Consider the following 23725-nt stretch of genomic DNA (forward strand, 5'->3'; position numbering starts at 1 on the left):
CACGGTCAGGGACTCTGGTCTAACTCCACTCTAAACCATCATACCGGTGGGATAGAAGGCTAGGTAGTGTCCAGTGGCGGAGAGGGAGTGGGATCGTACCGGGCCAAAACCTACCACCCAGGGAATAGGACCTCCAAGTATGGAGGTCAGCATGGGAGTGGGAGTCCCCTAGAGGGTCACAGTGCTAGGTAGAGACATTGATCCTGACCTGGATTGAAACTCCGGGTGAAGGCAGCTCTCCGGGCTGGTATATGGCCGCCGTAGTAGCAGGACCAGAGGGGAGGTCATCATGGTTAAGCAGAGACAAAGGCGGTTGTAGGGCAAGTAGAATAGGGCCGATAAGGAGGAACTCTTGGCCACCCAAGGTGGGCCAGCTGGCCAGAATGAAAGATGTCCAGGACCATCTATCAGCTCCTCCCAAAGTGTGGCGTAGAAGAGTATTCTCAGGCCTCACAACGATCGCGGAGCTCGTCCACACCAGGGTCCCCTCCAGGCAGTCAAGCGATCGCACCCAGGCTGCCTCCGATTACTGCAGCAGTCCCCGCTCTCCCAGGGGGCCCTCCAGTGCACAGCCGCCTCGTTACTGTGGTCTCCCAGGAGGAACTTGTGGTCGATACCCCTGGCAGCCCGTACCCGCGGAGCCACAGAGCCCCATCATGAGCATACAGAGGGTAAATTAGGTGATATAAAGTCATTCAAGTATCAGTGTGTATAGTCCTTTTTCCCTTTCTTAGAGAGATCATTGGAATAGTTGGTCCTTTCTTTCTGTTTATTTGTACATTGATCATGGTAGTCCTACTTCTATTCCCATGAGTTGATGTGTATTAGCTAGTTCTGTTTCCAATTAGGTAATTATGAGTGCCATTTTGAAGGGAGGCACTGCTGGTAAATTATACCTTGGGGTTCAAAATGGAGGCCTTGTACTGGAAAACGGGCCATCCAGGTGACCACCGAGCAAGTGAGGCACTCAGCATAAAATACACAGTGATGTACAAGAGCGTTCGATCAAGACCCCAAGGTCGTCCGAATACTGCCAAGCAGGATTGGTTGCTCATTACACAGGTCAGCGCTCTAGTGCCATGCAATTGTAAGCAAAGCGCGTCTCAGTCCCCTAGAATCGTGAGGAAAGCAGCCAGAAGTGCGCGAGTTGCAGATCCGGGACAAGTCCCTTGCGTTTTCTGCCGAGAGCTCTGGGGGCTCACGCCTAATGAGAGTGAGGGAGGGCTAGTCCAGATGGTTGCGATCTCAACGCTGTGACTCCCGTGGGTTTAGGGTCTGCCTATGAGTCTGAGGGTGGTCGTTGGCAGGGGGAGCAGCGCCCAACAATCTAACCTTAGCTCGGATCGCTGGCGCTGCACACCATGGTTCTCAGACGTGGTGACGCGGAGCTAGTGCGCCGTGAAGAAACCTCCGATGGTGAAATCCCGTGACTTGTAGCTGCAGGTATGACGTCCCACGCCGCATTCACGGGGGCCCTCAGTCATTCACTGATGCTGCGGGAGAACTCAGTGAAAGGAGAAGTTCTTCACCGCCAGTGTCTGGGCTCTTTCGATCATAGGCATCAAACGGACCATCTCCGGCAGATAATCGATCCTCCACAAGGGCAAAAATCTTTCCGTGGCAGAGCGCTAGGATCCGTGACTCTTGCCTTTGTACCGGTGCTTTGGGGCGACGGTCTCGCTCGGGCTATCAGGGATATTGAGCAAGTTACAATCCCCAGCCGGCGGAGCTCATTCCTTGAGCTCTTCACCAGTCGCCATCTTGCGTTAGACTTGGAAACAAAAAGCACAAGCATTGGGATATGCTTTCGCGGCCGTGCGGCCGCGAAAGTGATTGCGATCGCGATCAAACATCAAAGCGGCCGTGCAGCCGCGAAAGTGGAAGTAATCACGGTCAAGCGCGGCGCGCGCGCCCGCGCACATGCACTGTAGCTCTATGCTGGCCTGGTAGCATTTTTTGGAGCCCTCTCAATAAGTCTTGCCAGACCAGCGCATTCGCTGGGTCAGGCGAGACCTAAAAACCAAGCTATGACAAAACAATAGTTTTGGATTTCTTCAAAATGAAAGTGCTTAGTCATTGATTGATTATTCTGTATGGACTGTGCAGATCAGTGAGTGGTGAATGAGGAAATGAGACACGTGATTAATGAATCATGAGTGTGTGTATGCGTGGATGAATAGATGAAAAAGGGCATGGAAGAATTGGTGGATTCATACCTCGTCTGTCTGTCATTGGGAAGATCATAGAAAAGATAGTCTACACTCAACTCAAGAATGTATCAAGGCCAACCATCTCCTGCAAGAGTACAAATCAGGCTTTAAATCATGCTGGAGCACAGACAGTTATCTCACACATCACAGATGACACCCTTTTAATCACCTATGAAGCTGTCCCCTCCCTCCTGACATTGCTAGCCGTCTGAGCTGCCTTTGATACTGTTGATACTGTTGACTATCCCACCCTCATCCACACACTGATGTCTTCAAGTAGATACACTGGCAATGTCCTTCACTGCTTCTCCTCATACTTGTGCTACCAACACCAGTTTATTCACATGGGTACATGGGCCTCCAAGTCGCAGAAAAGTTCTTTCACCTGCAGAGCCCCTGAAGGTTCTATCTTGCACCCGTCATATTCAGCATCACTTGGAACCCCCCTGGACTGTACTCACCCATAATAGCAACAACGTTCAACAATATGCCAACAATAAACAACTCCATGTACAAGTCTCAACAACTCCAGGCAGTAAAAAACTCAAACACTGCCTACTCATCATGCAAACCTGGATGTCCAGCACATTTTTTAAGCTAAAACTCACCAATACAGAATTCCTGCTATTTGCTAAGAACAACACGCCACACCTATCCCAATCCAATCCTGGCTTAATGACGTGAACCTTGACAATTTTGAACCCTGACTTTCACCCAATGCCAACTTACTTTGATTAGCCAAGGACACAAACCTCAACCTTGAGGAACACACTGTCAGGAAAAATCAGACAGACTGCTACCAGCTCTCTCTATTAAAGAAAGTCAAACCATTCATCACAGAAAGCAAATTCAGCACTGCTGTTCCAGCATCTTAATCTCATACCCGGATGGTGGTACCACCCTGCTCCTTGACTTCTGGTACCCTCACTGGTCTGAAGAAATATGATATCACCTCCATCCTGATGTAACCCCTGTGGCTCCCATTGTCATCCCATACTATCTTCAAAATCAGTTGCATCATTTAGACAGCTATCATGTCCAGCACCCTTGCTTTTTTGGCTGACTAGTTCATCATATCTGGTGGCACTTGGCACACCAGCAACCAGGACACCATCAGAATGAAGGCAAATAAATTTATAAAGAAACACCAAAACGGGCATTCTCCATCTCTGTACTCAGGCTCTGGAACTACATCTCTGTATCCATCAGGTTGCCCCAACACTGCTCCAACTTAGATGCACCTCTTTAAAAATAATAAATATCGATGCAGTAGTCGTCCACTGTCTTTTAGCTATGTTTGGCTATACAAATACCACGTTCACAGATTTGTACACACTTATATGTAAATAGATAGAAGACTATACAGTTACCAGATGAAACAAGTGCATGGATGGGCTGAATTGGCGAGTGAGTGCACAACTCGATGAATGAGTGAGTGCATGAATTGATCGAAGGGCAAGAAAATAAATTAGCGCATAGATGGGTGAGGACAGGTTACTGGGAATGGCCATTGTCCTGTTGTGGTCAGTGGGCTGCTCCCCCATTCAGCCACTGTTACTCATTCACTCATCCACCTCTATTGTCAATTACTTAAACACTGATCCCATCATGTAGTCAGTCACTCATCCATGCATTCATCCAGTCAGTCAGGATCTCACCCATTCCTTTAGCTACATACTCATTTATCTACCATTTATCCACAGTCTCACAATCACCCACTCACTCATCCATACAATTGCATATACAAAATTGCTTCCCTGTGACAAACCACCTTCACTTATAAAAAATCTGACCTTTAGACTTTGGTAATGCCAGTTTACCATATGTAACGGGAAATAGTCAGATATATATGCATTATTTTGCTAAATGTTATGCCTTTTTCTTTTGGAGTGATTTTGACATCTACACATATTTTATCTGCTTGTCATTAGGATTTTGACTGTCAAAAAAGAAAGATTTAATTTTGTGAATTCATCATCAAGGTTGCATGCTGTCCGTAAATCGTAGAATACTTATACCAGGTGCTTCAGTAGCCTCATCTACTCACTTATGATGTGAAAACTGAACTCTTATCTGACACATGGAAGTTCCTCTGTCTCCTGAGGTTTCTCTTGAGCAGTAGGGATTGCAAGACCTTTTTAGTACCTGGATGAGGTACTCTTTTATTCTTTCAGGCCATACCTCAGGGAACATATGCCCTCAAATGGTCAGAAACAACCCCAATGCTTTTCTGAGGAACTGACAGTGCAGCCTCTTCCTGAAGTGTTGCCATCTGAATAGGAGTAGAAGCGGAGGATAAAGAGAACGGACGGTCCCCTATCAGCTTTCATTTCATCTAAGTAGGCAGACTACTAAGGTCCTCAATATATGTGGACTGAGAAATAGAGAGTTATTTCCCCACTCACTGAGTTACTGGAACCAGGGACGGATGGGGGGGGGGGGGGGGGGGGGGAGATGTTGGTACTAGTAACACTGGAGTGAAGGAAAATGTGACCCACCAACAATTTAGGTCCTGAGCGTACACTAGGAAAAGGGCAATTATCAGGGGAATCAATAATTTTGGGTCTGATCACCTTGTTAATTCCTCCATTTGGCTTAAACTTTCTCCATCTTTCAGCAGTCAAAACCTCTGGGTGAAAGTGAAAATCTCAAATATGTGGTAATTGCAATTACCCAATCAGGTTTTAGTGGCTATCTCTAATTGCCCATCTCACAATCTGTCATTCGGGGAGACTCCTCTGTGAGCAGGAGGTTTCTCCACCAGCAACAAGGTCTTTGGTAAAAGCCAGATCACTCCTAGTTACTGCTAATTTCCGGAAAGCATGGATGACCCATACAATTAAAAAAGCGCGGTTGGTGCCCACATTTATAAAGTACAGTTGAGGACCTAAGTTCCCCCTAATTAAATGTTTCCTGTTAACCTGTGTGTTCGTCGCAGGTGTCCAGATAAGGGTGCATACATTGATTCCTTCAAACCCAAAATACACCTGAGCACACCCAGTTGTTATATCTATAATGCATAGGTATATTTAAAACCCGAGCACAGTATCAATTTGATCAATTACTCAAAAGTCCTTTGAAACATTGAAACAAAATCTTCAATCAGGTCCTTTTGCAGAGTTTTAATTGTCAAGAAACATGCAGAACAACAGCAGCCGACGCACGTTTCGCCCCCCCGGGCTTTTTCAAGGCTGCAGAAAATGTATTTTAAAAAAAACATGTGTGACCATCTCAAGTCACAATATAGCTTGAATCCTATAAATGCCCTTTAAATAACACTTCAAATACAGTTACAAATTCAAAGGCAAGTATCATCAGCACATATCTATTACCACAACCTGTTTTGATTATACTTCAAGCTAGGGATATTTGAATGAAATACTATACCATTCTAATAAATTCAAATTAGACAGGGACAGAATATGATTATGAGACAAATGTAACCAGATACATCTCATACTAATAACATTCTGTTCACATACAATAAATATGTGGTCTTCCACTCCGAATGAGTTTGCCACTCCTTCTGGATTGTACTTGTATAAACAATCCCACAACAACAGGAAGGAAACAAATGAGAAAAAAGGGGTCAACCTTAAACCTGTGTCATTAGTTATTAAACATCCAATAGTGGTATAACAAAGATATATCGATTGAACCACCACGTAAGAAATGCCACCACCGGGATAGGAGTGATTCAAACCACAAGAAGAATAAACAACTTTAATCGAAATCTCTCGATGTTCTATAACACGTGCCCAGCGTCTAACATGATCACCTCACCTTAAGTTTCAACGATATGTGTGCTGTTCTGTATTGCACTAATTATGGTACACCGATCTCTTGCTTGATTACTTCTAAAAAGAAGAGGAATTGACAACCAACTTAAGTAATAAAAGTGCAATCTATTGATGTTGGTTAGTCCAAAATCTGATATGATGTTAACAATGAAGGTTCCTTACCCCGAATAGCGGACGAAAAGGAATCCGTCTTTATACGATGTCACCGCATTTAACCGTAACGCGTCCTTGTTAAAAGGCTTCCCGCAGTTACGGAAAGACCTCCCCTTTTCCAAAATATTTTGGACCTTGATAAGTCCTCTTGTTAGAAAGTTCACGAAATGGCCCGATATAGACAAGAAAAATAAAACAAACGCAAAATTAGTTATTGCGTCCCCTGAAACTTGAATCGAGCCTATGAATTAAAAAAGATTTTGTTTTTGTAGTATAAGTCCTGTGGTTGAGGTATAAATGGCAAAGTATTTACCTGATCCCTGTAGTACTGTCTTGTGTACGTTAAACGGCAACTCGGCGTCCTCTAAACGCGGGCGCCATCTTTTGGGGTATTTAAATCTGCAACATCATGAAAATAGAAAGAGGACTGCGACCATGATAATATGAATTGCGTATTTTGTCACAAGCTATAGTCCCAATAAAATGTGGTCAATTGACTATTCACAACACAATGTGAAAAGGATTCAACGACCCAAATATATTAATGGTCACATTTGCCCACATAATATGTATAATTCTATAGGTCTAGTAGAAATAGAGGGAAGACTAGCTTCACTCTTCAAAATAAATCACAAAAGTCTCGCATTGGTTATTATTATTTAAACGTGTCACAAATGTATCTTCCATATTGTTAGTCTCTATGGTTGTAATAATTACTTTTTGTAGTTCAATTAAATCAACTCATTTAAAACGAGTAATAGCACTAACGAAATGGCCCCTCGTTTTATGTCCGATCATAACCCCCTTATCATCAATATTACAGGCCTAGGGAAAGTCAAAGCGGTCTCCACCTGGAACTTTGAAAAAGCTCTACTACAGGATCGGATATATAAAACACTTATGCAAGGATGGCTAGAGGAATTTCTGGAATTCAATGTTGACTCTGCCCCTCTTATGACAGTTTGGGAAGCATTAAAAGCGGGGGTCAGGGGCGAAACCCTGGGTTTCTCAACACGCAAAAATAAAAAAGAGAAAGCGGCGATAAACAACCTACAAGGAAAGCTCAGGGTGGCTGAAACTAAGCTGACTCACCACATGCAGATCGGACAAAACATCGAGACAGTCCAGAAGGAGGTAGTGCTGGCCAGAGCCGAAATTGGGGCAATCTTTGCGGAAAAGACCGCCGCAAAATGGGCAAGTACCCGAGAGAAAAATTATGAGTGTAGTGACAACATTGGACACCATTTGGCCGTCAGGACTAGGCAACAGGTCTCCTACAACGAGATTCGCTCGATTAAACTTCCATCAGGGGTCGAGACTAACAACACAGATCATATTCGAAACGGATTCCAGGATTTTTATTCTAAGCTTTACACCGAAGAGATTTGTGACCCTAGCGACTTAATCGCTCTTGAGACCACTAATTACCTTAGCGAGGTCAACCTCAGATCCCTTTCCTTAGAAGATACAAATAGATTAGATATAACTCCCACATGGGATGAGATATTGGAGTCCCTTAATAGTCTGCCTGACGGGAAAGCCACTGGGCCAGATGGCATTCCAGTAGAATTTTATAAGTCCTTTGCTCCACAGATTAAGATATTCTTTACAGAAGTAATAACATCTATTTTTAACGGGACTTTACCACCAGCATCCTGGTCCATGGCCAGAATAGCTATCTTCCCAAAGAAGGACAAATCTCCAACAGAGATGAGCTCATATCGACCAATAACGCTCATTAACTGCGACTCAAAAATCTTTTCCAAAAAATTAGCTAATAGAATCTCTTCTGTGGTTGAATCGTTGGTCTCAGAGTGGCAGCACGGGTTTATCACGAAAAAAGGAACAACCGAACATGTCAGAAGGGCCATTACTCTTTTTGACGCCGCACAGGCTGCCGGAGACCAGATGTCACTTACACTCTTGGAGGCTGAGAAAGCCTTTGATCGGGTCTCCTGGCGATTTCTGTGTGCGGTCATGAAGAGAATGGGATTTGGACCTAAGATCAAGCAGGCAGTACAAGCCCTCTATGTAAAACCAACAGCTTGTGTCTCAGTTAATGGGCAACTAACCAGTCAGTTTAAGATCTTCTGGGGCACCAGGCAGGGCTGTCCATGCTCCCCATTGCTGTTTGCCCTTTATCTTGACCCCTTTATCAAGCAAATAGAGAGAAATAATGAGATCCTCCCAGTTAACTTCCAAGGCAGCTGTATTAAGATCATGGCTTATGCCGATGACCTGGCCATCACTTCACCTGACCCCTCAAACACCATAGTGGCTCTTGAAAATGAGGCGCTAAAATTTGGGAGGCTTTCTGGCTATGCTCTGAACCAAAACAAAACCCAAATAATAACAAATAGCCAAGCTCTATGGACTGACTTTCGAGTTGTCTCTAAAGCCATATACTTGGGAGTTTCTATATCATCAAATTTGGATGAAATTGTCACAGACAACCTAGCCCCTCTGGCACTACACACAAAAAAGGCCCTGAAACAAATGAACAACTTACATTTAACCCTTGTAGGCAGATGCAATGTCATAAAAATGACATACTTTTCCAAACTCTTGTATTTCTTCCGCACAATACCCTTGGAGTTCAGGAAATCCAATTTGTTAAAATTTCAACAAATTTTCACACAGTTCATCTGGTCTTACTCCCAACCCAGGAGGGCACTAAGGCAGCTTCGTCTACCAAAGGAGCGAGGGGGATGGTCCTTTCCCAATATTACACTCTACTACTGGGCTTCGGTTCTACAATATAGCACAGAACTACTAAAAGAGGCTCCACCCCTCCAGACCATAGGGCTCCCCACGCCTTTTCAGCTACTGCTGGGTGAACAGTCCTGGGGCTGCCTACTTCGGAAGACCACCTACGGATACTACAAAAGGGTGAGGTTTAAGACACTACTAAACTCTTTTAAAACCTTTCGCAGCATCCGTAAAATTCTTGGATTGGGTAGAATTAACTTCTACACTCCCACGCTGAATAATGGCAGCTTACCTGCTATATTCGGTAGGGCTTATCTTTTAGACTGGCACAAGGCCGGCATACTGAAATTAGGAGACCTTGTTACCTGTGAAGGGGTGATCCCTTTTTCGGAGCTACTAGTTAAGTTTAAACTCAAAAATGAAGATGCTTTTAAATACTACTGTATATCTGACTTTTCGTCTAGGAAGGCAGGGGGGCCCTCTGGCTTCAGGGAAACCGACATGCTTAACATCTTACGCAAGCCAGTTGCGCCACGAATTGGCTCATTATACAACATAATAAATAGACTGACCCCCGACGACCTACAGAACATAGCCGATAAATGGTCCAGCAAAACTGACACTTCTAATACTACTTTTTTTAACTCACTTTCCCTCTCACAGAACATTCTAATTTCAGCCAAACTACAGGCGCAACATTTTAAAACTATTTTTTTTCTATATCTTACCCCTAGTAAGATTGCCAAGTGGGGGTCTGGCCAAGGCACCCTTTGTCCGAGATGTGCGGAATACGAGGTCAACTCTATCCATATTTTCGCTACATGCTTAAAACTCTCCATCACTTTAAACAGAATAAAGGAATTCTTAAAGGAAGTTACAAGTCAGCCCATAATTTTGAATCCTACCATTATTTTGTTAGGAACGCAGACCGAGTCCTCCCAGCTGAAAAGAGATGGTTTAATTTTCATTGCCATGACTGTCTGGAGGCTCTGTGTGGCTTCCTCCTGGCTAGACCCGGAGCCTCCATCGTTTTCACACTGGCTAGCCCGTTTCATTGCCACATATTGTTTAGAAATCGCTATATATGCAAAGAAGGGAAGAAGGGGACGGAAGAAGGGATTAGAGCTTTGGGAAAAAATGAGCCAATGGCTTGCACAGTCAGGATAATGTATGCGCTTCTCTCCTTCTTTTGTTTTTGTTTCCTTTCCTTTTCCTGTTCACTGTGTCTTTTCTTTTCTCAAAACCATACGCAAGTTCTTTCTTTTTTTGTGGGGCGGGGGGATGGGTTCTATTTTGTAATGCTTATTGTAATTTTCCCTTTTCTTTCTGTATTGGCAAATTACATTTTAAAAAAAAAAAATAAATAAATAAATAAATAAATAAATAAAACGAGTAATAGCCCCACATGGGCTATCTGTAAATGAGGATACCTTGAAGTTCCACATATAAGTGGAACGTTATTTATTATGAGTGGATCTTGTCATTTTAGTTTTATATCTCATATCAATACAGTACCCAAATGCATTGATATGTCCATGTAATATGGATCATAAAGATCACTATAATGATATATGGCTCTGATCAAAGTCATAAAAAGGACAGCATTAAATCATCCTTTCTGATTCAATGACTCTCATTAGGTCATGATTGATAGTATGGCTCATTAGAAATATATTGTTGTGAGTGAAGCCCACATGTCCCCTATCAAAGAAAAAAGAAAAAAATTGAAAAAATGAATCGTCTATTCAAGGCGAATGACAGAAACATTCCTTGAAGTGCCAATGTATTACATATAATCTGAAAATATGAGCCGAAACACACTTATATGAGCTAATATTGAATGCAGAATATTCTTATCTATTGACTGTGTGTACAAGAAGACCGCACGGAGTCATATGAAAATGGCCCTATAATGGAATGAAATATAATCATAAAAAATGGTCGATTTGATAGAAACAAATCACATACCCTTATCAATGAAGATGAGATGTGCTAGATATGACACCACATAGATTACTTATGTTTACAGATAATCTCTCCTCCATTCGTGATTTGGTGCAACTGTATCATTTCATGTAGCATGCAAGCACCATGAATTTGTCACAAACTTGTGAAAAAAGTGAAAAGAATAATAAAGATGAAGTGACAGTAAAAGTGACAGATAGTAATAACATGATAAACTTGACATGACTTTATAAAAATTCACACATCTCCTTATCAATGTTGGGCCCTCATTCAACCGCCCTCAATTTGATAATCCAAGTACTTTCTAATTTCCGAAGTCGAGAAGTTTTGTCACCCCCCCCGTAAACTCTGATTGATTGCATCAATGCCATGAAAGCCTAGTTTTAATAACTCATTTGATGTATGTACGGTGTTAAAGTGAACTGCTATGGGATATTGTGTGTTATTATTTTTGATAGCCCGAATGTGCTCCTGAATCCTCTCTTTTAGAGGTCTTATTGTGCTCCCGATGTATATTTTGGCAGAAACACACTTGATACAATAAACAACCCATTTGGTATTGCAGTTAATGAAGCTTCTGATAGTACATAGCCTCTCCGTATTGTATTGAAATGTGTTGATTTTGTGCATTCCAAAGCAACACATATTACAAGAGCCACATCTGAAATAGCCATTTGGAGCAGGGGGTAACCACGTGTTTCCTTGTTGATGGTTGAAGTGAGATTAAAGCACTTCTCTGAGTTCCACTTTGAGCAGTCTGCTATCCTTTCAAAGCGATACACTTTTTAGAATCAGGGGTTTGCATGCTTTATCCTTGTTCACTCCCAATCGCATTACTCCATCCTCATGTAAAAGCTTAGTTAAGGCATGTCAACCCTTGCCTTCCAGAGGTTGCAGCTAGAGATTCAAGACTCATCCTCACCCTTGTCTTCTTATAAGCAAGCTTATCAAGGAACCTGTTTCTTATGAGCTATTGAATCTTCATAAGCAGTAGATCAGGAAGATTCAAATTTATTTTATAGCTGTGAAAGTGCTGGTTGTTTATGGTTTCACTCATGGCCAAGGAAGATAACTTTAAATTCCTCTTGGTTTGATCCCAAAATAGGGTCTGTACGGCCACTGCAGATAAGGAGTATGCTCTTTCATCGGAAGTTCAGTATTTTCCATCTTGGCCCTGCCATGAATCTTGTTGGTACAGCAACCAGGGGTTTATAACTAGATGTTTCAGTTTACATTAATGTATGGTGAGGATACACAGTTTTCCCAAGAGAAGCTCAGCAATAAGTGGGTTCTCTTGGTTGATGTTAAGAATTCATTTGACCTTAGCAGTATCTTTTCCAGCTTCTGTGAAATAGAAGCATTGGTTACTTTTTTATGGCAAGACATTTTGCTCTAGTAAGAGCAAGTATAGCTAATTCCAGTTTTACAATTTTATGTCAGGGATCAGGCTTTTAGATAGCTCTTGTCCTTTGGATTGGAGATACTCCTGACTGTCTCCTGGCTAGACTTCTTCTCCAAGTGGCCACTGCTCTTGTAGGTGGGACACCATTCTTGTTGCTTGTGATGTAAGTTTTGTTTATCAATACCTGGATCAGGTATGAGACGGAATTGGGAACCATGGACTTCCATGAACCCTGAGCAAGCAGCTATTGCTCCTGGTCCTTTGGGTTGAAGGTGATTGCTTAACTATGTCTATTATTGATGATTAGAATAAGCAGGTTGCTCCTTTCTTGTTTGACCTTCCTACTGTTGCCTTTTATTTGGGGATGATTACATTTGCTTTTTGTTTATTAAAACGGGGGATATCCCGGAATACCTTAATTGACTTCTGTTCTTCTTCCTGTAGGCTCTTTTGAGTTAATACTTATAGTGCCAGATTTTCAAAAAAGGCACACAATGCACCCCAACATCCAAAGAGACTGCGCTGCATTGCGTGACACCGAGGGAACAGGACAGCGCCATATCTACAGAGATATGGCTCTCTTCTCTCCTTTCCATAGCGCTGATTTCTGCTTCTGTGCGCCATGCACATACCTTAGCACCATAGAGCTAGGGTGAGTGACCGAGACTAGCATAGGTTTTGTGCAGACAGGGTACCCTTCCTGTACACAATACTATGCCTAGACAAGTTTAAACACTTTTACCACCTCGTATGTGTGCTGCACAGAAAGGAAAAATCAAAACAGTTAACACCTACTTTAAGTGGCATTAAATTTTGGTACTAAGCCTTGTCTACAATTGTTTGTAGATATGGTTTTGCATCAAAAGGCATGGATGGTAGCATGGGAACACCCATGTACCACCCATGTAATGCCACCTTGGTGCTAAATAACGCAAAACAGTGCTTTTTGCTGGTTAACGTCACTTTTGTGATGCTACCCCAGCGCAAATCGTTTGTAAATCTACCCTTATAGTGTTTTCGTATAGCATTGCTATGTAGCCTTGTTGCTCCTGTTGAGTGCTTAGTGGCAAACAAATATAATATTTATGACTGTATGATTCATAAGCATTTTTGGAACTTGTAGGTGAGTTATGGAGATCTCACATATCATACAATTGTAGGTGACCCCATGGCTCCACTCCCTCCTAGCACTGCCTCATCTTATCAAATGCTTTTGCCTATCCTGCTACAGCCATGCAGACAAAATGTAGGTCCTTTCGTAACTGGAGCCTCGTTCACACAATGACTACTCTGTACTCAGTTGGTGCCTCGCTGCCATGTTAGACTGGATGACCAGAAACCATCTGGTATTTATCACCAGAAAGGCAGAAACAGCAACCTTTGATGATTGAAGTACATCAGGCAAACTCCAGCTAGGACATGTTTCCAGACATATTTCTGATATCATTTGTGATTCCCTTAAAGTACAAAAATACGAAGATGTACAACCTTTTAGAGAATCAGAATCTTGGGCCAGAGACACTAGTTGCAATTTATTTCAACTCATGAAACTATATTTTCTGTTAGGTAGTTGCATTATTTTCTATTTCAGTATTTCAGGTGAGAACAGAATGTAATGACTTGTTAGGTAGAACTATTTTCTTTCAGTAAAAAAAAATATATATATTGATAGAAGTAAAAGTGTCGATACATGGTTCACAACATTGAATTCATGTCATTACAATAGAATTTGCTGCAATAGATATAAATGAATCAGACTTATGCATAAAAATAGAAAGCTCAGAACAATACAAATGAATCATAGAAAGCAATGGAATAACAAATATTCTAGGAACGTTTGGGGTATTTAAGGGGGTTTTAGAACTTCTTGCTGAGATGGTTGCAGCTGGGAATATCGTCTGGCACATGTGTCAAGATACGTTGTAATAGGTGACCACAGATCCAGACGTTTTGTTGCCATATGTATGGGGTATACAAAGGAGGTGTCCAACCTGTGATTGTGGCAAACCGCATAGCACCATGCCTTATAAGAGATTTTAGTGAAATCCTTCCAATTTACAGTGATTTGCTGAAATGCAACCGCTAATAACAAATCAATAATTTTAATATTACGTGTAACATTCTCCCAACAAGGTGAAAGACTTCCTAAGAAAACATGAGTATGTGAAAAAGAACATTTAGTTCCAAAAATGAGATTAATTTGAGACCATACTTGTTTCCAAAAATTATGTACAAATGGACACGAAAATAACATATGAAATAAATAAGCATTTGACGAGGAACATTTCCAACAAGCATCTGGTACAGTCACAAATCTTTTGCTTGAAGCATTCGGTGTAAATAAAAGTCTATTATAAACAAGAAACATCGTTTGTGTTATGTTAGCTGCCCTGGATGATTTACGTATTTTGGCCCATAAGTTATTCCATAAAGACACTGGCCAAGATAACGTAAAATCTCGTTCCCATGCCTCTTCTATCTTGGATTTTTCCCTGACAGTGTCTTTACCTTGTAAATAACTGTATATAGTGGAAGCTTTGGGTGTAGTTTTTAACAGAGTGTGAAGTTGTGGGATGGAATCAGATACAATGGAAGCAGTAGGTGTGGCAGATAATTGGGTGTTTTTATCCATCACAGCTTTCTTAAGTAGACTATATTTATGAATAAATGAGGCAGGCAGATTGAATAACGGACTAAGTGAGGGAAGTGGCAAAAAATTCAATTGTGAGAATAACTGATGAATCCATATTAAACCTTTCTGCCGCCAAGTCTTCCAGTAGAATGGTTTGTTACGAATAGTCAGGATTTTGTTAGGCCAAATTGTTGAATTAAGGAAGGAATCTATAGTACTATGTGCAGGAGGGACTGCGTGTTCCAGGAGTTTAGAGGTTAGTTTGATGATGGGAGTCCATAAGGCCTGTGGTTTGCGTGTGAAGGAAAGGTATTCGTAAAAGGAGAAAGGGGATAAAAAAAGACGTTCAGTTGTGGTCCATAAAGGACAGTCCTCTGTGGAATCAAGCAGCCAAAGAGAAGCTTGTCGTAAAAGGAATGCTTTTTGATACGCCTGAAAGTCAGGAAAGTTAACCCCACCTTCTGTTTTAGGGCGAATTAACTTAAGTAGAGACATTCGGGACTTCTTATTATTCCATAAAAAGGAAGAAAGGGTGGATTTGATCTTCTTAAAAAATTTAGTAGGAATAGGAACCGGGATATTAGAAATGGTATATAGGATTATAGGCGACAGCATCATCATCATCTTTATAGTATCCAAGCGACCCCACCAGAATATTGTATTAATATTAAATATAGGGGATGCCATTTAGTAGCTAAGTCCGAAATCTTTTTTATGCATTTGTTCATGCATAATGCTACTGTGTCTGATAATGAGGGAGTAACATGTAATCCTTGATATTTAATGTGGTTAGGGCTCCAAGTAAAATTGGAATCACTAAAATCACTAAAATCCGACTTAAAAGTATATTTGTTGAAGGGTACAATCTCACATTTATCGTTATTCAATTTGTAACCAGAGATATTAGAATAGGCTTTCACTTCCACCAAGAAGGCAGGGATTGAGTCACTTGGTTTTGACATAAACAACAAAATATCATCAGTATAGGCTGCAAGTTTAATGTGGGAGTTTAATGTTTGAAAACCATGTAGATTTGGGTTTTGACGTAATTTAAAAAAAAAAAAAAGGTTCCAAAGCTAAATTAAAAAGGAATGGGGAAAGAGGGCACCCCTGACGTACTCCTCTCCCTAAATCAAATAATGGGGAAACCAAACCATTGGTGCAGGCAGCCGCACGCGGGTTAGAATAGAGAAGAGAAATTAGGGATGTACATTTGGGGCCAAAACCAAACCATTTGAGGGTATAAAACAAATAAGTCCATTCGACTCTATCAAACGCCTTTTCGGCATCTAATGCTATCGCCACAAGGGATTGTTTCATATGTGAAGATGTGGATAAAACGTTAAAAAGAAGTTGTGTATTATCGGTTATGAATCTACCCTTGACGAATCCAGATTGTTCTTTCCCCAATAGATCAGGTAAGAAGGAATCTAAACGTAAAGCTAATGCTTTTGATTTTTTTTTATAGTCGATGTTAACCAAAGATATAGGCCTGTAATTTTTTTTCCTCTTTGGGGATTAGGCAAATGTGTGCTTCTGAGAAGGAACCTTAGGAACCCCCAACGTGCTAAAGGAATTTATTAGGGAATGTAATTTAGGCATTACGAGTTTAGAGAAATGTTGATAAAATTCTACAGTAAAACCATCCGGTCCTGGAGCTTTGTCTTTTTTAAGATGTTGAAGAGCTTTTAATAGTTCCTGATGCATCATATCTAGCTCCAGGGGGGAGAAGTCCGTCAAGGGATGTTGAGATTTTTGGATATTAGAGAAAAAGAGCAGTAGGGAATGGTCCGAGGGTTGTGTTTCAGAAGCGTGTAGTGATTTGTAAAAGAGAGAGAATTCATTCAAAATATCAGTATGTTTAAATTTTAGATCTAATTGATCATCATAGATAGATTCAATGTTTAGTTTGTTGTGTTTGACTTTTAAATAATTGGCCAGTATTTTCCCTGCTTTATTTTTACACCCATAAAATTTTGCGCTAGACTTTAACAAATATAATGAGGCATCCTCCGTTGACTTCTTATTAAATTGCATTTTGGCATTTATGAGAGCTGTAAGAGAGTCTTTAGAGTGTGAAGTGTAATAAGAATGCTCCAATCTTTTAATATCCTTAGTGAATTTACAGGAATTTTTTCGTTTCTTTGCAACAAAGCCAATTATGAAATCTCTCGCTGAGGCTTTGAATACATCCCATAAAGTTGAAAAGGGCATGGAATGGGTCTGATTAATCTAAAAAAAACTTGTCAAAAAAAGTAATAAAGGAAGCAGTAAACTTTGGGTCTAAGAGGAGTGCATTATTAAAACTCCACCTTCTGGGACCTGTAGCATTAGGTAGGATGTCAAGGCCAATTGAGACCGGGGCATGGTCTGACAATAAGATGGGACCAATCTCTGCACATCTAAGAGTTTGCGAAATGGTATGAGACCAAATATATAGTCAATTCTTGATTGGGTTTGATGGGCTGGAGAATAAAAAGTGTACTCTCTAGTGGTCGGATTACAAAGACGCCAAGCATTCAGGAGTTTATGCTAAGTGATAGCGTGAACAAAAGACTTGTGTGGTTTATTGGGAACGAAAGAGACTCTAGAATTTCTATCAATGAACGGGTCAAAAGTCTGATTACAATCACTAGCTAAAATAAAATTGTCTTCCATGCATTGAGTGATCTGCCTGGCCAATGTGGGCTAAAAAGAAGACTCACCACATGTAGGTGCATAAACATTTAGAAGAGAGACTGGAATGCCTTTCAAAGACAACCTAACATTCAGCCATCTGCCATCAACATCTGATTCCTGGGATAAAAGTGAAAACGAGAGGAATTTACGGCAAAGTATTACTACTCCGCTTCGTTTGCCATCAACTGGGGAGAAGAAAACTTCCCCCACCCAACCTTTTTTTAACTTTAATGATTCAACATCCAAAAGATGAGTTTCGTGCAAGAATGCAATATCAACACCTAGTCTGGCTAAGTGAGTCAGGATTCTTTGTCTTTTGACAGGAGAATTTAATCCCTTAACGTTCCATGTGATCAATTTTAATGACATAAGTAATTAAAAACAGAAAGGACTAAAAATGTAAAGCAAAAGTCCAATTCAGAGTAACATCAATATACGATGTGAAAAAGGGAAAAAAGAAGATAGATGATTGGTTCGATAATAGAGTAAAGAAAAACAAACCATTCAAATAGCCAAGTCGAAGAGTAGGAGTCGAGTACAAGGATAAGAAAGAGGGAAAACCAGGTAAATAGGTAGTAAAAGAGTGAAGAAGTAGCAAAATATATAGCTGTAATGACAGAAATAGTGAAGAAAACGGAAAGACAGGAAAAAGTGAGAAAACAGGAGGCGACTGCAAAGGAGAAAATGCGAACCAATAAGGCAAGACAAAAGACAAAAAACACAACACTTAACATATCTAGGAAAATGCAGGACGGTAACATACCGACAAAAAGAAGACTCAGGAATACACAGGAGGGGGGATGGAACCACATAGGAGAGGCGACACAACTGGGATCAGCCAGCCAGAGAATCAAGGAGAGACCACGATATAGGGGAAATAAATCTGTGAGAGCGACAAATAACAAGGATTAGGATAAATATTAGAACATACAAGTGGAACATGTAATGAAGCAATCGATAGCTGGAAAACCAATCATAACGTTGGAGAACTTGACATAAAGTGGAACTTTATGAGAGCAACAAGTATATCAAAAAACTATAGAAAAACATTTCTTAAGTAAAAGGATACTTTGGAAAAGAAAGCAAAATCTGAGCAATCCGTGAAGGAAATGACATTCAATCAAGTGTTAAATGAAGAAGAGGGCCCGAGGAGTCCATATCATTTTTTTTGCAAGAGTTTATAAAGCTTTAAAGACGTATCGGATCTTTGTACGTCGTTGTTCTGTTGTTATACGTAACTTTGAAAAGACAAGGATGAAAGAGGCCGTATCGGGCTCCCATGGAACGTAGATCAGCTCTCATGTTCAGGAAAGCCTTGCGCCTGTTAGCTGTAGGTCTAACATAATCTTGTGCGAAAAATAAACAGGAGCCTGACCATGTAATTCTTGGAGAAGCTTTGACCGCTGAGAGCACTTTCAACAGATCTGTGTATTCCAAGAAGTATAAGATGACTCCTCTTGGCCTCTGTGAGGGAGTGGTGTGAGACGAAGAACACCCCAGCCTGTGAGCTTGTTGAATGTTGAGAATAGTTCCTTCTGGCATGTGAAGTAATTTAGGGAGAAATGATTTAAAGAAAGTGAGTGAATCTGATCCTTCAAGTCCTTCTCCCAGGCCGTAGATACGCAAGTTATTCCGTCTGTTGCGGGTTTCGAGATCCTCCACCTGTTTCTGAAGTGTAGAAACCTGAGAATGTAATTGAGAAACATTTGCACATGTCTCTTTTAAGGAAGAAACGGTGTTCTCGATTGCAGAGACCCTCGTGTCTAGTTGAGACCAATTATCTGTTAAGATTTGTAGCTTTGTGTTAGTTTCTTCCATAAAGGAACTAACTTCCTTGAGCAGTAATTCCAGGGATACAGGTGAGACTGGCTTAGGTGGTGAGGGAGGGTCTTTTTTAAGACGTTTAGTAACAGATTTCCCAAGAGTACCAGAGGAAGGATCCATAGTTGTAGTTGAGTGCTGAGGCGCGGATAAAAGAGAGTCTTCAAATTTAGAAAATTCTGTGAAAATGTTTGAATTTTTCAAAAATATATGTTTCTTGGATGAAGAGGAATGAATAGCCTTTGTTCTGCCCATGTAACGCTGACCAAACACTCCCACTTCCAGGCAACAGTGTGAAGATGAAGGAAAGTATTCTCTAAGATTGCTCGCTGAGGATCACAAAATGGCCACCAAACACTTTTTCTACTGATCCCTCAATAATCTTTTGACAGCAATATAGAACATCATACCTCAGCGTTCTGAAAAGAGATCGTGTAATACCCATAAACTGGGGTAAGCTGGTAGCGCCAAAAAGCAACTAGTACAAGTGATGGTCTCTACTTTGTGCTTACATCCATTCAACAGTATGAGGGTGAATGAAAATGTTCTCTGTGAAGGTTCGCTGGGAGTCGCAAAATGGCCGCCAATCACATTCTCCACAATACTTCCAGTATTCTATTAAACAGCATGTTGTGACATCATAACCCCATGTTCTGAAGAGGAATCATGTATTATTCAGATGTTGGGGTATACTGGTAGCATGAAAAAATAATTTGTAAAGCAATTAGCTCCTATTATGCAAGGTCTGCGCTCGTGGTAAAAATTCAAAATGGCGGCCACGAGAATACGAGTCCGACTAGGAGCTGAGTTTAAAAAATAAAATTACTTGCTGGCTTTGAAATAAGGTGCCAAAGGTCTCATAATGGTCTCCCGACCTTCATCTGCCCTTAGTCGTCCACAGCAAGTCGCAGCTCGGTCTAGAAGCGTGGTATCTCCGAGAGCAGCTGGAGAGCTTCAGCCGTGTGCTGCCATCTCCATCAGGCGCCAAGCCACGCCCCCCGTTAGGTAGAACTATTGACACAGATTTGTAACACGGGTGAATTTCTCAAATGTATTTTATGTGTTGATTTTTTTATTGTTGTATGTTGTAAAATGTTTATGTTTGTTGGAACAAAAAGAAAATTAAAATAAGAAATAACAGAAGAAGGATGCAAGAAATAAGAGAAGGAATGAGCAAAGTAAGTTGGGTGGAAGAAAAACCGAAACAGTTTATCTAAAAGTAACTTATTTTCTTTTTTCAGATATCTTAGGGAAAGGATTCCCACTTCCAATGCTTGATCATATACAGCTCTCTGATGTTGTTCTTCAACAACACCAGGTTTGTAAATTATTTTGCTTTTTACCTAGCTATTTTGTGTCATTCGTGGCATGAATACATATCTGTACTAAAACACTGAAATCTTTATCTCGCTCGGTCCTTATCCTTCTCTTTCCAATCCTTTCCTTCCCTTCCCTTTCTCCAATCTTCTTTGCTCTCTCTGTTTATGTACCCCTGTGTAACTCACTTTCTTGCTCCCTCTCTGTTTCTCTATTTCTGTGTCATATATCCCTATCAGTAGCCATACTTCTTCAGAATGTTTCCACCAAAATGAGAATCATTTATGATCATATTAGAATGTGGCAATCACCATAGTGTGTAATGTATTATCCTCTCCTTTCTCTCTCTGCCATGTTCCCTTTATCACGTTGCTCCTTCACTTTCTTCAGTGTCCATTTGTCATTATTGTTTTTTCCTTTTGTGTTCTTTACCCATCATTTATAGGTTCTGAACTCTTTTTTAAAATCCTCTTTTACTTATATTCATCTCCCTTTCAATCTTCTCACCTCCTCTTTTCGCCCCATGTAAATTCATCAGCATCTTCTAAAGTAGACGTTGGCATTCATAGTCCTCATTTCGTACTTGTCCTCTGTTTTTTAGATTAACCTCCCCCTTTTCACCATTTCTCCGCTGTCGACTCCACACTATCTTCTTACATTATCCATTTATTCCCTATCTTTCCATCCCTCTTTTGCCAATTACTCATTCACTTTTTCAGTCTTCTCACTCTCTTCTTATCCTCTGTACTGAAACCTTCTCAGTACTTCAGTTGCCACTTTATGCCTTTTACTACTTGTGTTTTCCACTTGTTTAAAAAAAAAAAGATATATATATATATATATAACAGCAAACAGACAACACATAGAAGATTGCCAGTGCCAGTAAAATATGTACCTCATGAGGCCTAAAATAAAAACGTCACTGGAACCCATGTCCTATCTCCAACGGTCAATTAGATTATATCCATACCTCTCTCCAAAATGGTGGGGAGTAACAATATTAAAGTTTTAATATTGACCTGCACATTTATTGACTTCACAATATCTACGTGCATTATGTTGTCCTGGTAAGTAGATGTGGATTTAGCATAGCAAACCCAGACTTCATTATATATGTTTATCTTGAAAATACAGTGATAGTCAATATTGTGGAGTCAATACATATGCAAGTCGACATTATAGGCCTTTATATTGAAACATTGAACTGGACAACACTCTGTGGATTAATTTGCAGAATAACATATAACCCTGATCCACTAAATGCAGAAAGTTTGTGTGTAAGAATTCAACATTGAAGCCATTACTCAAGGTCTTCTCCTTTTCTGTTGAAACTATTTCCTTCACTGTTGAAGCTATCCAAACATTTCCTCAAGCAGGCAAAGATCTCTATGGGAATGCTACTTTTTAATACCCTCATAAAGTCCTGACTCTTTAAGACCCCAAAGACATTCTTGCAGGACCCGTGTAGTAAGCTAATATTTCTTTTAGACAGCCAGCAAGGGATGCAAAAAACCTGGTACAAATATTTGGCAAAATCTCCTTTCTTATAATACTTGCCTTATCCCATAGCAACAAATTAAGATCACACCATATTTTGCAATCATTCCTTACTCTAACAAGGAAGCCCTCATTTCTGATGTGGCTAGAATGTCACGACTGTTGTCTTTAGTGATGCCCTTCAGGATGTGACAAGATAAGGCATATTTCACAGATTAGGGTTTATTTGTTTATTTAATCATTTTACAGCAGTGCACTGTGACCTTGTGTTTACTTCAGTGTGCTGGACAGCAGAGAAGATAAATGGAACATGGCAATTGAAGTCTAACTGGGTGGAGAGATCACTATCCAGCATTCTTCAGCAGCTACCCTCTTCTAAGGCCCTCATCAGGAGATCTGAGTCATTAGCCAATTCACAGGAAACAGTGTTTCTGGGCAAATTGAGAATTAAAAGAGATGTATGAATGCTGAGATCCTGGTAATTCCTACCCTGACACTTCATCATTTAAAAGCTGGTGACATTTCCAGGTAGGAATCACCCAAAGATGGGGAATAAATCCAGAATCGGATCCCATGGTAATTCCCTATTATTTAGGGGACTCTCGAGACCAAAGATCTGCTGTTCCATGCAGGCTTACTTCCCTGTTTTCACATCCAATCACATGTGCAAAATGAAACCTGCTTAGCTAATATTAATTACGCATGTCCCTTTGCTTTCTCCTCCAAAAGTATCATTCAGCCTCACAAATTGCACACCAATTTGCAAACCCTTAAGTGCAAATTACACATCTGTGAAAATGGGGGGGGGGGAGGGGGTAACCTTAAAAAACAGAGAACAAGTGTGAAATAAGGCCTATGAATTCCAAAGTCTGCAGTTAAAGGTGCTGATGGTAATGCCAGAGATATGAATTCAAGCAGGGAGAGAAGAGGAGGTCAGAACATTGAATCAGAGGTGAATATAAGGAAATTGGGAGTGGAAAGGGGAGAATGGAACCTATGAAAGATGGGTAGGGGATAAAAAAGAAAATATTTCATAATGATAAAGATGCACTGACTAAAGTGAATGGGAGAAGTGATAAAGGGAAGATGGCAGAGAGGCAAAGGAGAGGGCCAAATAATCAACACCATTGTAATCTCCGACTCACAATACTGCCAATGATCCTCGAGGCCTTTGACTTACATATAGTACTGAAACCAATGCCAATCTTTGACGGCATGACTCCTCTCATCCCTCTCATGCAGTCCAGCGATATCTATTGCAGGAAGCTGCACGCAGTAAACATTCCCTGCAAACAGTGCTGCCACTGAAACATGCAGCCAGACACATCTAAAGAAGATTAAATATATTATTGATCCACATAAAGTACTAATGGGAATATCCCAGGATCCTTACCAGCACTTTGAGCTCAGTCTAAATGTATTTAATGACCCATTAGTTATAGCAGTTGATCTTAATTAAATGCTTTGCCCACAAAGGGATACTACTGATAAGAGATGGCGCGGTTAAAGGACTCACGCTTGTCAGGCAATAAGTGCACTG

The 23725-nt window shown here is 40.8% G+C and overlaps 1 protein-coding gene across 1 annotated transcript in view; it reads left to right on the forward strand.

Annotated features, from left to right (window-relative positions):
- Positions 1–23725, forward strand: part of LOC146812188 (bactericidal permeability-increasing protein-like) — a 445329-nt gene that overhangs the window by 406027 nt on the left and 15577 nt on the right. The window contains exon 14 of the mRNA XM_085619207.1: positions 20613–20689. Within this exon, the coding sequence (XP_085475333.1) occupies positions 20613–20689 (77 nt within the window). The remainder of the gene's footprint in view (positions 1–20612; positions 20690–23725) is intronic.

The sequence above is a fragment of the Triturus cristatus genome, chromosome 7 (assembly GCF_964204655.1).
Source record: "Triturus cristatus chromosome 7, aTriCri1.1, whole genome shotgun sequence".
NCBI lineage: Eukaryota > Metazoa > Chordata > Amphibia > Caudata > Salamandridae > Triturus > Triturus cristatus.